Source organism: Neurospora tetraspora (genome assembly GCF_033439725.1).
Source record: "Neurospora tetraspora strain CBS 560.94 chromosome Unknown B0H65scaffold_1, whole genome shotgun sequence".
NCBI classification, from domain to species: domain Eukaryota; kingdom Fungi; phylum Ascomycota; class Sordariomycetes; order Sordariales; family Sordariaceae; genus Neurospora; species Neurospora tetraspora.
This window is the reverse complement of record NW_026944383.1, coordinates 1,552,788-1,571,231: the sequence shown is the minus strand read 5'-3', so window position 1 is coordinate 1,571,231 and position 18,444 is coordinate 1,552,788. Positions and strand designations below refer to the sequence as shown.

Genomic DNA, 18,444 nt, shown 5'->3' with positions numbered 1-18,444 from the left:
GTTGGCGGCGCTGACTTTGACGAATCGAGTCCAAGGGGGTAAGATTCGGATGGTTTTGACAGCACGTTGCGGAGCAAAGACGGCGATGCGTGACCGTGACGACGGGAACCTGAACTGCTGGCCCTCGAGTGCCCACTCACATCTCCAGCATCAGCGAAGAAAGCTCTGAGGAACTGCAACGCGGCGGCGGGCTGGCGGGCTGCGGGCTGCGGACAGGGCACGGCAGCCGGGCGGGAGTCCAGACACCAGACAGCCATCGCTCCCTCCCACCCCACCACACCCACCTTGGCGACCCTGTTTCCACCAGGTTGCCTGCCCTCAGTTCCACTCGGCCCCCCATTCCCGACCGCTAAGAGGAAGGTTCCACCGCCGACAGCTGCCGATATGCGACTATCAGATCTGTGCATGATTGATTATGGACCTGCGTTAGGCACATAACCGTGGCCGCTGACCTCATCTAACTGACGTGGTATCTTTCACGCTTCATCACAGCTCAACGCGCAGACATACATATGTACTGTACACCATCAAGGTTCACCATTCGACCTCTTTCCTCCTTGGTCCAAGTCCCGCTTCTTCTTTTGTCTTCTCTTCTTCTTTCTCTCTCTCCTTTATTCCTCAATCGATATCGACTCAATTTGCAGTCGCGATCACGACCAGAGCTATACGTGTCAAGTAGCTTTCCCGACAACCGAGCATCGAGCATTAGTACCGAGGCCAGCTTGCTTGAAATCTGCTCCGTTTGATGCGCGGTCGAGGAACCAACTGATTACCAAACGACACAATTCGTCCACGATCCAAACAAGTGACGGTTTAATATTTTAATCACACTCCAGCTATCTACGCGACCGCCGAACTGCACACAATGGCAGGCGACAGTGCGGTGGACATCGGCCAGCTCTCCCCGGAACAACAGCAGGCCTTGCAGCAATATACAGATGTTACCGGGCAGGAGATCACGGATGCTATGCCGTTACTTGAACGGTCGCAGTGGAATGTTCAGGTAAATATCGACTAGAGGCCCCGGCTTTTCGACGCCTCCATGCACGCGCTGGGACTGACATCTGGCGCAGATAGCAATAGCCAAGTTCTTCGACGGCGAAGGGCCCGACCTGGTTGCCGAAGCCCAAGCAGCACAAAACGAAGTTCCTAGGGTTGCGGGTAGGCATGAGACATTACACGAAACCGTCTGGTCGGATATCGCGCACCAGCATGGACTACACGGCGCGAATCGAACACCACCCGCCCCGCGTGTGGTGCCCCCGAGGCCCGTCACGTACCAAGCCCCATCACTGATTTCATTCCTCTTGTCGCCTTTTCGGATGGTCTTACGGGTCTTTGCCAGTCTGTTTCGCCCTATACTCTACATACTGTCCTTTATTCCGCAGTCTTTGCGGCCCCATGCTCTAACATCATCACTCCGGAAATCCCGGCGGAGCTTGCTTCCCAAAGAAACGGCTGGGCGATTCAGACGGGAATTTGAGGAGTATTATGGCACGCATGATCTGACATTCTTTGACGGCGGACATGCCCAAGCTTTGGACACCGCAAAGAAAGATCTCAAGTTCTTGTTGACGATACTGATTTCACCAGAACACGACGATACCGACTCATTCATCAAAGATACGCTACTCGACCCGGAGGTGGTGGCCTTCATCAACGATCCCGCCAATAACATCATTGTTTGGGGAGGAAATGTGCTGGACTCTGAAGCTTATCAAGTGTCCATGGAGTACATGTGCACCAAGTTTCCGTTTTCATGCTTGGTATGCCTGACGCCGAAAGAGGGAAGCACGCGGATGGGAATCGTGAAGCGTATCGCTGGGCCTGTGTCTCCGTCCGTCTTCATTGCCGGTATCCGGGGAGCGATTGAAAAGTACGCGCCTGATCTTGACAGTGTGCGCGCCGAGCGCGCGGCACAGGATATGGCCCGTAACTTGCGATCTGAGCAGGATTCGGCTTATGAACGGTCGCTTGCGATTGACAGAGAGCGAGCACGGCAACGGCGGGAGGCAGCAGCTGCTGCTGCCGAGGCAGAGAGGCGCGCACGAGAAGAGGCTGAGGCAGCGGAGCGGAAGGAAAAGCTACGCCAGCAATGGAGGAGGTGGCGTGCTACGACTATTGCCCCTGAGCCTGATGTCTCGGTGAAGGATGCGGTCCGTCTGGCGCTTAATATGTCGCAGTCGTCCGGAAGGGGGAGAGTCACGCGGAAGTTTGCCCCTGAAGCGTCACTGGAGGATGTTTATGCATTTGTCGAATGCTATGACTTGCTCTATCCTGAGAACGATGAGGAGAAGGGAGATGTGGAAGAGAGCGTGGAGAAGCCTGAAAACTACGAACACAAGTACGCGTTCCGGATTGCGTCCGTGATGCCAAGGGAGGTTTTTGAACCTACCGCGTCGGTTACTATCGCTGAAAAAATGGGCAGAGGAGGCAACTTGATTGTGGAGGATCTTGTTGATGAGGAAGAGGAGGAATGACAGCCGCTTAGTCGGGGCTGAGAGCTTGCGGCATCTTTGTTGGCGAAGCTTTGTAAAGTAATGTGCATAAATGGGACCCTGGGGCCTTATCTTTGTTTAGAGGGCTTGTACATTCGGTTCCAATGAGTAGGATTTTTTTAAATATGTAATCCACTGCCTGAACTTCCCATGACCGAAGGCCAGTGTGCTCTTGTGCGAGTCAATGCAAGGCTGGACAAGTTGTGCACTCAGATGTGAGGTTCAAACGGTCTTGATCACAAGCAGCCAAGATCAAAGGACCCTCCTTGTCTCCATCACAGGCGCAACCCACTTGTACTGGTACCTCTTGGCTGGGCAATGAAAAGAGCCGATGTAAGTACCAGATACCTTGCCCATAACTCCGGATCGACACCAGATCGACAGCTCACACAGCTCACTGACACGACATTCTTCATGGATATTTGTTACAACTGCGTAGCGGACACCACCGGTACAGGTCTCCAATTCCACCCGAGATTATTCCCAAGAACGCCAGAACGGCTTTGGGGAAGGCCTTCACAGGCGATGAAAATTCCAAAAGCTTGGTTAGCAGGCACGGCAGGCAAACTTTTCCTGTAAAAAGTTTGAATATTTAGTGACTCCCTCTCGTCTGCAGCCAAGTAAAAGAGGTGGATCGATACGACCGTACCGCTTTAGTACTATATTAGTTTAGTAATGGTTGGTTTTAACCGTTTATGGTGTAGTTGGCTAAGGCCTCTATACCGCCTTGTAAAAGACGCTTGAAAAACAAGGTTGAACCCCGTATGAGGTCAGCACCTGGATCTATTTGGACTTATACGAAAATTACTAGCCAAAATACGTCCTAGTCTGAAAAGATGAACGCCTAAGACGAATATTTAACCCCTTTAAGCGGTTTGAATATATTACTATTATTTAATTTATTGAATATTAATAGCGGAGAATAATATAGTAGCTTTAATAACCTCTTCTTATAATCTTTCGATAATGTTCTTAAGCCGCCTAATAATAATAATAAATTATTTAATTTCTTAACCTTCGACGAAAATGAAAGCCAGCCTTCTAATTTCCTACCCTTCGATGAAAGCTAATTTATCTACCCGGTAAACTATAATTAGATTAACTATAGTTAACTGTCTAAAATCCATTATAATATTATAACGGCCTCCCTAAGTAATACCCAGCCGCCTTAGAGTATAGTATAAAATAGTATACTATCCTTACTTCGTCTTTAAAAGAGGAAGCGGCAAAGTAAGGCCTAACCCCTTAAGAAGAAGAAGCGTATTAATTAGACTTCTACTATAATTACTAGTGTAATACTTTAATTCCTTAATTTTAAAAGGAGGAAGATATTTAATTCTATTTAGTAGAAGGACTTTACCGAAATTTAGGAGGAGGTTAAGGAGAAATATAGGGAAGTTTGGGACGAATATATTTAGATTATATAATATGTTAAGATTAAATTTAATATTAAATAGTAGCGTTACTATAATTAGAAGGAAGTTTTTTCTATATTTAGCGCCTTACTTAATGCTAGTACTAAATTACTTAAAATATTTACGTAAAATTAGGAGGCCTTTCGTAAGCGGAAGAATATTAAGAATTATATGGTCAACTAGCTTATAAAGTAACCCCTTAGTAACGCGGATATATATTCTAAAATATTCTTTTGTACTAAGGTTTCTAGGAACGATATCGCTAAACTGGGAGATTTGTAGGTAAATAAATTGCTTAACGATAGTATTAATTTTAATAATAATAATAGTAATAGGGGGGAGTAAGGTTGTCACAGGCATTGCCTGCCTGTTCCTGTATATACTGGCTGTCATGTGACATGGTGGCTCTGGGTGGGTCCATGGGGTGGACCCACTGCTCTATGCCTTACATAGTTCTCGTGCGCACACAGGACTCTCTTCCTGTCCCTCGCACAACAATCAAAGTCTTAGCTCAGTGCTTGCTCGCGCCCCATGACACTTTGTTGTGCCTAACCATCGCGTTAAAGCGCAACAAGTGATTTCGGGTTGACCAAGCGTAGTAAGAGACTACCGCAGTAATCTGGTCTTCGCGACATCACATTTCGGCGATCAGAGTAATCGTCAGCAATCAATCAGAGCGTGTCCGACACCGGTCGACACGAAGCGAGAACCTCAATCAAGCACCAAGAACAGCATCAGCATTGCAAGCGCAAGTATCGCAACGGAGCGACACTCAATCTTTCCCTTTATTTCGTCACTCGATCACGACAAGATGTCTGGTCCCAGTGAGCAGCAGGCCTACGCCGGTCAAGTCGACTTGCGTGAGGTATTCCCGGCGTTGTTGGATGGCTTCAAGTGGCTCCAACTCGTCTGCAAAGAGGAGGCGACAGGCCTCCTGGTCTCTCGTGATTTCGCCGAGAAGGCTAGAGCTTCGGAGGAGGTGATGAAGCTTCTTCACTACTTCGACGTCAAGCTCAAGGATCTTAACAACGAGGTCCACGCAGCTAACACGGCGAAGGACATCGCCGCAACAATAGCTAAGAAGGAGGCAGAGGAGTTCAAGTCACGCGTGGCCACCCTCGAGAGCCTCAAGGCCCAGATGGCCACCCAAGTCAATCATCAACAACAGAAGTACAACGACGTCGTTAGAGAAAACATAGCCTTGCAGAGGAACGTCTCATCCCTGCAGTCTGACAACGACTCCTTGCGCGCTGTCGTCACTCAGAAGGAGCGCGACGTGGCTTCAGCCGAGCAGCAGTACACTGATATGCTGGCCGCCTCCAGGGCCCAGAACGATACCTTCGCGGAGGTGAATGCCAGCCTCAAGGAGGCTCTGGCTAAGGCTAGTCAAGCCAAGATCCTGCGTGAGGAACTGGATTATACCAAGCAGAAGCTCAAGGAAGCTCAGATCAATGCACAATGGAACGCCGAATTCAACAAGCCCGCCGAGGCGGCCAGCGACAAGAAGTCCACTGAGGCGACTAACAACAAGTTCCCCAAGGGCACCAGCCCCTTCGTCGGTACGGATGAGGACGTCTGGTCAGACATCTACAGCACTGGCGACGACAAGCCCGACGGCGCTGGAGGTGCCAACGGTCGCGGATACGGAGGTGGATTCAGTGTTGGAGGATTCGGCGCAGATGGTACCGGCCGTGCTGACGGTGGCGGCATGGGAGGAGCTGCTGCTGGCGGCACCGGCGCTGGTGGATTCGGCGTTAGCGGCATGGGAGGAGCCGGCGAATCTGCCGGCCAGAAACCCGGCATGGGTGGAGGATTCGGTGCCGGAGATGGAGGATTTGGAGGATTCGGCCCTGGCGGTCCCGGCGATCCTGGTGGCCCCGGTGGTCCTGGTGGTCCCGGTGGCTTCTTCATGGGCCCCGGCGGAACTTACCATTTCGTTCCCGCCCCCTCGGCCCCCTCCGACTCTTCTCGTTGTTGCGATCTGACCAAGGACCCCGAGTCTTTCACGGGCGAGGACACCGACACCTTCAAACGCCACAATCGTTTTGTCGCATGGTCCACAGCCATTCGCACCCGTTGGGAGGTCGACGGACACAACTTTCCCAACGAAAAGACCAAATTGTTGCACGCCATGGGCTGCCTCGGTGGCGAGGCCCATGTTACCATTGCTTCAAGCATCCGCAAGATCTTGGACAACCCTCATCACTCAGCTGCTTGGGACTGGCCTACTGGACAGGCTTTCCTCGACCATTTAGCTTCCCGTTTCCAACAAGGAGACGTGGTGGCAGTCGCCGAGAAGGCCTTGGCGCAGCTCAAGCAGGCCAGCAAGTTCGGGAACTTTAGCGACTTCGAGGCACAGTTCACCATGTTGGCAGACAGGTGCGGTTACGATGCGGCTACAAAGGTGCGCATGCTGAAGGACAAGGTCAGCAAGGACCTCCGTACTGCAATGTCATACCAGTACAACACCCCGGACCGTAATGATTGGGACGGCTGGGTAAAGCTGTGCCGCGGTCTGTCCAAGTCTCTCGACGACGCCGCCTTCCGTAACGGTGGCAATCAGGGCGGTGGCAACAGCAACGGCAACAACGGTGGCGGCGGCAACAAGCTGAAGGACCCTGATGCCATGGAAATCGACCGCCTGAAGATCAATGAGATCGACCAGGATGTCATCCAAGCTCGTTTCGCAGCCAAGCAGTGCATCAAGTGCGGCAAACCAGGCCATATGGCCCGCAATTGCCGTAACCAGATCAACTATGGTGGCAAGCCCAAGGTCACCAACGCCAACAAGAACCAAGGAGGCGGCGGCAACAAAGGAGCCCAGACTGGTGGCGCCGGCAAGCAGCAAGTCAGGTCCATGGCGGACACCTCTGCTCCGACGGAGACCGCCGAGACGGCTGCCCCGGAGACTTCCCAGCAGGGAAATGGCGAGCCCTCGGATTAAGACGCATTCGAGGGCCCAACGGGGAACAGAGTAAGGGTAAGAGGGAATCTTCAGGTAGTTCTGTCAAGAACATGAGTGTTCAGCAGGCTCTGGCTTACTGGAAAGGCGAGCCTTTGTCCATAGAAAGCTTAGATGTTTGTAGACAGAATGCCACCCTCTTATCCACTTATCTTTGGTGTCCCCAGCGTGGCAGTGAAATTAACTGTGTATCTTTGGTCGACTCTGGTTGCACAGGGAAGGCCTTCATCGATAGAACCTTCGCAGAAAAAGCATGCCTTTGGCTGCATCAACTCGACAAAGCACGACCTCTACATCTGGCAGATGGCGGCTTCAAGGAATGGGTCGAGCATTACGTGGAGACCACCATGCGAATTGGTTGTCACAAAGAAACGATAAGACTATTCGTAGCAGACCTGGCACAGGAGCATCCTATTATTTTGGGTTGGCCATGGTTACAGCTACACAACCCAGACGTCAACTGGGTAACCAACAAGGTCACCTGGAACAAGGGATGTGTTGGGAGCTGCATCGACAGGGCCAAGGTCATGAAAACCGCGGCAATGCCGTTGCCAGAACCAGAACTCCCAACCCCTGAACCAGAACCTCCGATCCCGACTCCGGAGCCGACGGTTGATTCGCCCCCGGAGGAGGAAGAAAGGAGAGTGGCCAAGGCGATGAAACGACGGTCAATCATCAACTCAAAGAAGCCTCAGCCATCGGTAGCGGACTGGGCATCCATCTATCTTACCGAAGCACCAGAGGGTAGCCAAGCAATGATGATGGAGGCACCATCATGGCCTGCAGCGGCCGAGGACTTCGAAGAACCATTCGGTCCAGACAGGAAACCAAGTAAAGTCAGGGCGATAGTGGAGGTCCGAGGAGGCCGCAGGGTGTGGACCATGGCGAGGCCGGAGCGGATTGGGCACGCTTACTCCCACAGATTCGACGCGGCAGGCCTCGAGATGGGACCTCTTGACCTGAAGGACTTCAAGATCGTCAATGCCGAGACCTTTACGCTTACATCAAAGATGAGGGGGGTACACATCAGCGCCACCACCTGGGCAGAACTTCAGGCGGCCCAAAAGGAGAAACAGCGCGTGGCTATGCCTACTCTTTCAGAAGACGCATGGCGGGAAATCATGCAGGGGAACGGTGAGCCCTACAAGAAGTTCTTCGAGAACCCTGAAGTTCACGAGTTTATCGACGTCTGCAAGGCTGAAGCAGCAGGCGAGCGGGTCTCGGCTACCTCTTTCAGGCTAGGGGAGACACCACGGTCATTTGTGAACCGGGTGTGCAACCTGGACGAGGCGGAGGAGCCGGCTAAGCTCGAGGAGGAACGGAAGCCCACCCCGTTGACAGACATCGATCGCATTTGTGGCATCACAGAGGAGGACGTCCAGAAGTTTATGGAGAAGTCCACAAGGCCGAAGTACACCCCAGAGGAAGTCAAGGCCAGGTTTTTAGACGAATACAAGGATCTCTCTCATGTGGCCAACCCCAGAGACGCAGACATCATTCCCGAGCATAGGTCATATGACCACAAGATCGAGTTGATACCAGGAAATGAGCTGCCATACTCGAGGGCGAGGCCAATGTCACCGCAAGAACTCAGGGTCATCAAGCAATGGCTTGACGATAACCTCGCAAAGGGATTCATTCGACCCTCAACGTCCGACGTTGCCTCCCCAGTACTGCTTGCACGCAAGCCAGGCGGTGGTGTGAGGATTTGCGTCGATTACAGAGGCATCAATAATATCTCTTTGAAGAATAGATACCCGTTGCCGTTGATAAAAGAGACTCTGGACGCCATTTGCAAGGCGAAATGGTTCACCAAGGTGGATGTGATCGCGGCATTCAACAGACTGCGCATGGCGGAAGGCCATGAATGGCTGACAGCCTTTATTACGAGGTTCGGATTGTACGAATCATTGGTGTGTCCGTTCGGATTATCAGGGGCCCCAGCATCTTTCCAAAACTTCATCAACGATGTGCTGTACGATATCCTGGATGTGTATGCCACGGCGTATCTCGACGACGTTTTGATCTTCTCGGAGACGTATGAAGACCATATTAAACACGTCAGAGAGGTGCTGCAACGGCTCATTGATGCAGGGCTGCAGATCGATATCGATAAGTGTGAATTCCATACTCAGCGCACGAAATACCTGGGTTTGATTATCACACCAGGGGGCATTGAGATGGACCAAGAGAAGGTGGAAGCTGTTACTCATTGGGAAGCACCGACATCTAGACGGCAGCTGCAGCGGTTTCTAGGCTTCGCAAACTTCTACCGACGGTTCATAGCCAAGTTTTCCTCCATGGCCAAACCTCTGTACGAGCTCACAAAGAAGACTGTGGAGTGGCAATGGGAAGACAGGCATAACCGGGCATTCGAAGCCCTGAAAGCCGCATTCACAACAGCCCCTGTACTGAAGATCTATGACTGGGAGAAGCCAACGGTAGTCGAGGTCGACGCCTCGGACTGGTCTTCGGGCGGCACTCTGTCACAGATGCATGACGACGGGGAGCTCTACCCGGTAGCATACTTCTCCGCCAAACATACGGCAGCTGAATGTAACTATGATATCTATGACAAGGAGCTGCTAGCCGTGGTGAAAGCACTGGAGGAGTGGAGGCCAGAACTCGAAGGCGCCGTACAACCCTTCGAGATCATCACGGATCACAAGAACCTGAAGACCTTTGGCACCACGAAGAAGCTCACGCCACGGCATATGCGCTGGTCAGAATTCTTGTCACGATTTAACTTCACGATCAAGTACAGGCCGGGGTCAACGAACGTACGACCGGATGCCCTGAGCAGGAAGCCAGAACACGTCCCCAGGGACATGACAGACGACAGGCTGCAGGCTAGAAAGAAGCCACTGATCGACCCAAGCCGCTTCGATGAGTCTTTCGGGGATATTATGGACACAGAAGGCGAAGGAGGGGAGTTCTACGTCAATGTTATGTCGGATACAGGAGAACCTCTGGTGATCTGTACATTGGAAGGGGAAGGAGAAGGCTACGATAGCGAGGACGGGGAGGATACTGGCACTGACACTGGTATTCACACCGATGACCTGATCCTGAGGTCCTATAGCAACTCATCGATGATAGCCGATATCACAATGGCCATCAAGAATGGTAGCCGTTGGCCGAAGCACCTGAAAAAGGTTATGCGCATCCCCTTTGCCGAATGTTACTTGGTCAACGACAGGGCCATCTTCAGGGACAGGGTGATCGTACCACCTGATGATGAGAAAACCCAGCTGGAGCTGATTCACAGGACGCACGCATCAGCACCAGGTGGGCACCCCGGCAGGGACAAGACCTTGAACATGATGAACAGGACGTACTGGTGGCCCGGGTTGACCACAGCGGTGAACACTTACTGTAAAGGGTGTCTTTCGTGCTCGAAGACCAAGCCGTCTAGGACTGCGCCTGCAGGCTTCTTGAAGCCTTTGCCGTTGCCCAATGCTCCCTGGCGGGACATCTCTGTTGACTACGTGACACCATTGCCCAAGTCAAGGAGGGGAGGCAAGGGACCAGCGTATCAGCACGTCGCGGTGGTGGTGGACAGGCTAACCAAAATGCGGCATTTCATTCCTTGTGAGGGCTTGACTACGGAAGAGCTGGTGGAGAAGTTTATTGACCGCATTTATACCCTCCACGGTCTGCCAGATACCATTGTGTCAGATAGAGGAGTGCAGTTTGTGTCTACCTTCTGGAAGCAGTTGTCAGACAGGCTGGGTGTTACGCTGAAGCTGTCTACGCCATACCATAAGCAGACAAATGGCCAGACCGAAAGAATCAACGCCGAAATGGAACAGTACCTTCGCACCTTCGTCAACTGGGCTCAAGACGATTGGGTAGATTGGCTAGCACTGGCCGAGTTCCAAGGGAACAATCTACAGTCTGCAACCACGGGGGTTTCACCGTTTTTCGCTAACTACGGGTTTCACCCTCGCATGGGGACAGAGCCCACGAGGCCACCACCCCCAGACGTATCACCAGAGCAAAGGAAGCAGATCTTCAAGGCAAATGAGATCGTGGAGAGGTTCAAGACAGTCTGGGACAAGTTGATCGCATTGTCAAGACAAGCGCAAGACCGGTACGAGGCGGCAGCCAACGTGAAAAGGACGGACGCCCCCAAGTACAAACCAGGCGATATGGTAATGCTCAACATGGAAAACTACGCCACGGGCCGGCCAACAGCGAAGTTGTCACCGAGATTTGAAGGACCTTTCCGAGTGATGAAGGCGGATTCCCACTCATTGGAGCTGTCACTGCCAACGAACATGAAGGTCACCCACATTGTCAACGTATCTCGAGTCAAGCCTTACGAGGAGGGCCTGCCAGGGCAGGCTGGGTTGGCCACAGATGTAAAGGCAAATGAAGGAATGGTGGTCACCAGAACGGATGACTTCGTGGAAGAACGGCGCTGGGAGTTCGAGGCATTGCTGGACTACCAGAAAGTCGAGGGCAACTGGTGTTACCAAGTGAAATGGACTCACCACCCTCCTGATTGGCAACCTGCGGCGAATCTGGAAGGCTGTGATGAGCTAGTCTGGAAACTTCATGATAGTCGCCCAGAACTAGGCCTCCCTCACCCTATCTTCAGGAAGGGGTTCAAAACATGGCAGAAGGCCAAAGACAAAGCTCCTGCCGAGAGCTCCCAGGCGTCACCAGGGCTCCCGTCACCAGCACCAGCTCCGGATAGACCGGTTCGGCGGAGCGCAAGACTGAACAACAAGTGAGAAATCAAAAGAGTTTCAGCCAAGCACGAACCCCACCATGAATCTCTAGACGTCTCGGAAGAAGGGTCACATTTGGTGATAGTTTGGCTGAAGTTTGGCTTATGAATGAGAGTCTGGGCGCCAAGCCGCCTCCTGCCTTGGCATGCGGGTTCGTAGCCCCCGATAGGGCGCATCTACGAGAACTGGGAGGAGGAACACTTTGGCAACGAAGATGTAAAAGATGGAACTTAGAGGATTTTTCGGGCGAGGGGGCCTTGTTTTGAAAGGGGGGTAGTGTCACAGGCATTGCCTGCCTGTTCCTGTATATACTGGCTGTCATGTGACATGGTGGCTCTGGGTGGGTCCATGGGGTGGACCCACTGCTCTATGCCTTACATAGTTCTCGTGCGCACACAGGACTCTCTTCCTGTCCCTCGCACAACAATCAAAGTCTTAGCTCAGTGCTTGCTCGCGCCCCATGACAAAGGTAATAGAGACGATAATGATAATAGAGATGACAATGAGGTTTAAGAGGTTGCTCTACTTACTATGAAGAAATTTATTAAGGTGTAATAATATCGGAAGGATATTAATCCTACGTAAACCCCGCTACTAGAAAGGAAGATTCCTTTCGTCGATGTAAGTTTTAGTATTACTAGTAGCAGCGGTAAAAGTAAGAAGATGGGTAATTCTATAATTGAATTATTTATTTTATCGATAGCGAAGGCAGTAGCCTTGCTATAAGCCCCTAAATTAGTGGGATTTAACGATATAGCCCTCGCCGTCGAAAATTTATAATATAAATTCGTAGAGTTAGAGGAGTAAGAGATAATGAATTATATTAATTATATTATAAAATATCCCTTCTTTATTGGTATATAATTGAAGTTGAGTAAGAAAATAAAAGAGGAGTATATTAACCGCTAGAAATATTAAATTGAATAGAATAGAATAGAATAGAGTATTAAGGTAGGGAGAAGAAGGGAGGGGAGGAGGGGTAGCTAATTTAATATTTTACTAAATTATTATACATAAATGGATTTATTATACTAAAATACTAGATTATAAATAATTATACAAATATAATAATTTTTAATCTCCCCTCTACCCTCCCCTCCCCTCCCCTCCCTACCCCTCCCTATACTTTATCCTTCTGCATATTATATTATTTCTTCTTCTTTTTTAAGTAGTCTTATTAATTATACTATATTAACTATAATACCCTCTATTTAATATAATTAGAGTATATACCCTTTATAACCTATCGCGCCCTTACTTTCGCTTACTTCATCTACTTTTACTCTTATTTATTCAATTAGCAGGATAATCGGTTATACTTTAAAATAAAATTATAAAGCGTAGTCACTGCGTATACGATTTATTGCTAGTTATTAAAATTGTCAAGCTGCAATACGAGCGCGTATAACCGTAGCACGACGAGTGTGTACAAAATGATAAAATAACTAAAGCTAAAGAAGGAAAGAGGGAGAGGTTAAGAGCTAGGTTCGGTTGTATACCTTTATATGGGATGAGCCCAGATTCTACTAGCCTCGACCGCCTTCCATATTTAATTTAATAATACATATAAATGCGATATGTAGGTCGCGGTGCTAATTAAATAGGCGCGCATGTTAATACCGTTGGTATAGCCAATTAGGGAGCGTATATTCTTAAAAAAGTAGGTCTTATCCTAGGACGAGTAGGGTCGTAATACTTATATCTAAAGTCGCGGGACTTATATCGTTACACTACCTTCCCCCCTGAATTGAGGTTCAACCCCAGAGCTGAAATAAAATAAAATAAAACTACCCAAAAGAAGAAAATTTTTTACTACAAATAGGAATCGAATATTTCCTCTAACCTCACTTCCTTGCTATCGCTCTTCTCCTTAATCTTATTTTCGAACTATCCTCTAATTTATTATTATTAACGTAGGGTTTCTTCTTTCCTACTAACTACCTAGTTAAACGCTTAAGTAGGCCTAGTATTGTTAAATTTACTTTGTAATATTCTTTTAATAATTCAACCGTATTACTAAAATTATTTATTAGCTAGAAGCGAGGGTCTGGGTCCTAACCCTTCTATTCTACCTAATATTCTAATTTACTTTTCGTAATCTTTAAAGAAATTACCCTTAATACTTCCTATTCTTTTTCATTACCGACTATCTCGCCTATTGGGTTCTTATTGCCTTATCCTAGGAGAGGGTTATTTAGGTAATGCTTTAAATGGTTAATATAATATATAGTCGCGCCTCTTCAACCCTCTAAGACTTCTAATTCGTACGAATAACCCTTTATTACCTTAATCTAGTATAGGATACGTATTTATTACTAATCTAATTTATTATTAGGCTGATCTATAATCTAATTTCGATTAATAATAAAATTTGGTCGCTAATACTAAAATCGGGCTCCCGCCTATACTTATTGGCTTATACTATCTATTACTATTAAACCTTTTTGATACTTTCCCTAGCTACTACGTAATATTATTTCAACCGATCTACTAATTAGTAAACCTCTTATTGGTTAATTTCCTTTTAGGTAGGACGAAAATATACCTAAGTCTCCCAATCTAATATATTAAATATTATATATCCTATAATCATTTCTCTAGGTAATAGTCCGCCCAAACTATTATAAGGAAACCTTATTTATATAATATCCAATATTAGGATAAATTTAGACCAATTATTATAATTATAATTAATACATAGTTTTAAATATTAATCGATATACTAATATAAATTTTCGATTTGCTCCACCATCTATAAGTATCTTAAGGTAGCGAATTTCCTAATAATATTCAAAAGGGTAGCTACTTCTTATATTATTTAGAATATAAATTAGGGACTCCTATTGTTAATAACTTCGATTAGTAATCCGAATAATCGGTATAAACCTTAATAATATAAATTTGCCGCGTCCTTAGCCGTTACCGTATCTTTATAAAGAATACTCTAATTAACCTTCGTAAATCGATTTATAATAACTATAATTATATTATAGCCGTGATAATCCTTTAATATGGATTTAAAATCGATTATGAAGGACCCGAAAGGTCTATACTCTTTAGCTAATAGGATAAAATATAATAATCTAAGTATCTTATCCCAGGGGGCTTTAAATACATTATATATTTAATAATTATTAATATACTTATCTACATGTACGGTTATTATTAGCTACTAATATTGTTTATAAAATATCCTTCTTATTTTACTACGTCCCGGGTATATTGTAATTACTAGGCAATAAATAACTTTAATAAATTTAATATAGAAATTATCTTCTTCGGAGACTATTAGCTTATTATTTCTCAATAATAATCCGTCTTTAAATAAAAAGGGTAAATCCTCTTCCTATACTTTAATTTAATAAATTAATAATAATTCGGTAGTGCAATTAATGTAAATTAATTAATCTACTAAATTATAATCCACGTTCAATTCTGCAATTACCACCTTATCCTCCCCGTCCGAATTAATTAATATATTCACTAGTTTATCGCTAACGAAGGTAAAGAAACTGTTATCGGCGGGTTTAAATATTCGTAAGGTAAATTAATCTTCCTTCTTATTTTTAACGGTTTTTAAGTCCTCTAATTTATGTAATAGCGTATTAACCGCGACGTTCTCTTTGCTTAGCTAATATATTATTTTAAATTAATATTCAAATAAAATTTCCAACCATCGGACTTAATAGTTATTAAATACTCTCTTCTCACTAAAATATTCGAAAGTTTAATAATTTATATAAATAGTAAAGGGTTTCGTACCCTTAAACTCTAATCTCTATTAACCGATTCCCTTTATTATTACTATTAATTCCTTATCATATACTAGGTAGCTAAACTCTGTAGAATTTATAGTTCCGGAGTAGAAGGCTACTATTACGCGAAGCGATGCTTCACAAGTGATGCTAACACAGAATGATAGAGTGAGCAACTGATTGCTGGACAGAGCAACAGTATGTAACGGTTGACGACAGTCTTATCAAAGGAAGCTGAAGACAAGCACTGTCGAGAGCCTCAACCTAGGACCTCGCACACGACTTCACAGAGTGTGAGTAAAATAGACGTTAGATTGATATGATATGAATTGATAATCTAGTTAACCTTAACGGAGGTTGATAGGGAGAGCACTCTTATATGACATGTCCTGCTCGATAGAGCAGTCCTACGTTCAATAGAGCATATGCCAAGACAGAGTGGGACATTCAGGCACCTGCCTAGAATATCTCATAATAGCTACTGGGTACTATTTTTAATCCTCCTCTTAGAATTGGCTTATTACTCCTACGTAAACGCCATTACTAATATCTATTTCGATTTTAATCTCTTTATTATAATTAAAGTAAGCTAATACCGGCGCGCTTAAAAAACTCTTTTTCAAAGAAATAAATACTTCCTTACATCGTTCGTCCCATTTAAAGGCTAAATCTTTCTTCGTAAAATTAGTAAAAGGTTTAACTTTACGGTTAAATTCTTAGATAAACTTCTAATAAAAATTATAAAAACCTAAGAATACCTATACGCTTTTTACTATAGTTAGAATCTTCCAATCCTTAATAGCTACCACTTTCTCCAGATCTATAGAAATATTATTAATACTAATAATAAAACCTAAGAACTTAATTTTAATTATATTAAATTCGTATTTCTTAATATTAATTTATAACCCCGCTTCTTTAAAACGTTGTAGCACTATATCGATATGTTTATTGTAATCTTCCTACTTATCGGAATAAAATAAAATATCGTCGATATAAGCGCTATAAAAATTGTTTAAATATCCTATTAAAACCTTATTAATAAATCTTTAAAAGGACGAAGGTCCGCTAATTAATCCGAAAAGTAATATTTTATACTTATAAATACTATAATGGGTCCTAAAATATTTAAATCTTCGTAATTGGGGTATATTCTAATATAATAAAATACTTATTGAATATTTACCTTCGTAAATACCTTCGCCTAATTAATACGAACTAACGTTCCGTTGATTAATAGTAATAGGTATCGTTCCTTCTTAGAGAATACGTTAAATTTTCAATAATCTATACAAAAATGCAAACTACTATTAGCCTTAAGTATAAATAGGATAAATACTACCTATAGTAATAAATTCGCTTTAATAATTCCTTTTTAGAGGTTATTAATAATATATTGCTGATACTCCTCTAACTCTTCTAAAATTATTTTATATAACGAATTATATTCCAAGTCCTAGGGGGACTTTCCTTCTTTGAATTCGATTTTATGGTTAATTTTATTTTTAAATTCGGGTAGCGTATGGGAATCTTTTTTACTAAAGACGTTAATACAGTTCTAATAATGCTTAAATAATTTCTTTATAATTAATTATCAATGCTCTTCGTCGTCTTCTAGAAAGATTAGAGTCCGGAGGGATTTAATAAGGCTATTAATTTCGTATAGACTAATTTCTTCGATAGCTTCGCTATATTTAATATAATAATTTATTACGACTATATTAACGAACGTATAATCGCGAAGGCACTTCTTTATCCACCTAAACTTTTATTCTAACTGATAAAATCTTTACTAATTGTAATAAGAATATAAATTTTTATTTTGATAATAAATATCCTTTACTAATTATTTTATCTCCGCAATTTCTATAACCGAAGTATATTCGTACTTAATACTGTTAAATAATTATTATTCTATTTAATTAATTTCCGAAACCAATTCTCCGTTAATATAGTATATAATATCGTAAATCTCCTTTAATTTCTATTCCGTGGGTAATTTACCCTTTAAGGTTTCTATATTCCGGCTCTCCTTTACTATTTCTTTAATCTCCAAATCCTCCTTCTTTAATAATTTAACCTAATGATCCTTCTTCTTTATAACCTTAGCTTCTAATATTTGAATACGTTCTTTAATAGCTTTCTCCTTCGCTACCCTATCCTTCGCTTCCAATTTATTAGCCTTAACCGCCGCTACAATCTCTACCTTCAATTCTTTGATACGAATATCCAATTCCTATTATTTAATATATACTTTAATAATCTCCTATTCCTTATCCTTAATTATTCGAATTGTAAATAGTACGTTGTTGGCTCTATGCTTATCTTCTAAAGCTATAAATTATTCGTACCTTTTAATGTTTTTTTTAAAAAAGGGGTCCTTTAATAGTTTAGGGTATTTACCTACTTTAATATTTTCATCTACTAATATTTTAAGTAACTTTTTTAGGAAAATAAATTAATCATTCCGATAATTAGGTAAAACGTCATTTTCGTACAATTATATTTTGCCGATAATTATATCCTTTATTATATTAAGTAAAATAATTATCTATTAATTTAAGAACTTATATCCTTATACCCGAATAATTTTTAATAGGGCCTAGGTAATTATATCGGGTTTAATTAATTTATAAGGACAAATATATCCCGGGGGAAAATCCGTTTTTTATTTTACTTTCAAATATTTAATTAATTTATTAATAAACTTTTAACTTACGATAATATATATATTTATTCCCGTATCAATAAACGTATCAAAAGTAAAAATAAATAATCCATTATAAATTATAATATATTTACCGAAGAAAGTTCAGCCCTTTCCTAAATAATTTCGTAAATCAAATTTATTAGTATCCTTTTTTCCTATTAACATACTAATTAACACTTCGCCTAGAAGGGAAATCTTCTTCTTTAAGCGTTTTAATTTTCCGAATCCTTATCTTTCTTAATAATAGTATCGGATGCTTCGCCTTCGTCCTTGCTAAATTCAATCACTTTATTAGAAAATTCGATTCTTATAATATAAAGTTTAGCGTTGGCTGTTTTATAGAATTCCTTGCGGCGAAAGTATTAAGA

At 44.3% G+C, this 18,444-nt stretch overlaps 2 protein-coding genes across 2 annotated transcripts; both read left to right on the top strand.

The window, feature by feature from the left end:
- The first annotated feature begins 248 nt into the window (after nucleotides 1-248).
- Nucleotides 249-1,093, top strand: B0H65DRAFT_448660 (uncharacterized protein). The gene has a single exon (XM_062825911.1). The coding sequence runs from the start codon at nucleotides 513-515 to the stop codon at nucleotides 744-746; it is 234 nt and encodes a 77-aa protein (XP_062685881.1). The 5' UTR covers nucleotides 249-512; the 3' UTR covers nucleotides 747-1,093.
- B0H65DRAFT_417587 (uncharacterized protein) lies at nucleotides 866-2,480 on the top strand (the record flags this gene model as incomplete). Its single annotated transcript, XM_062824097.1, has 2 exons — nucleotides 866-1,003; nucleotides 1,074-2,480. 2 exons carry the CDS (start codon nucleotides 866-868, stop codon nucleotides 2,478-2,480), a joined length of 1,545 nt encoding a protein of 514 aa, XP_062685880.1.
- Nucleotides 2,481-18,444: the final 15,964 nt, after the last annotated feature.

Excerpts from the sequence above, each read along its gene's own strand:
- B0H65DRAFT_448660 (XM_062825911.1), top strand. The coding sequence starts at position 513 with ATGTACTGTACACCATCAAGGTTCACCATTCGACCTCTTTCCTCCTTG.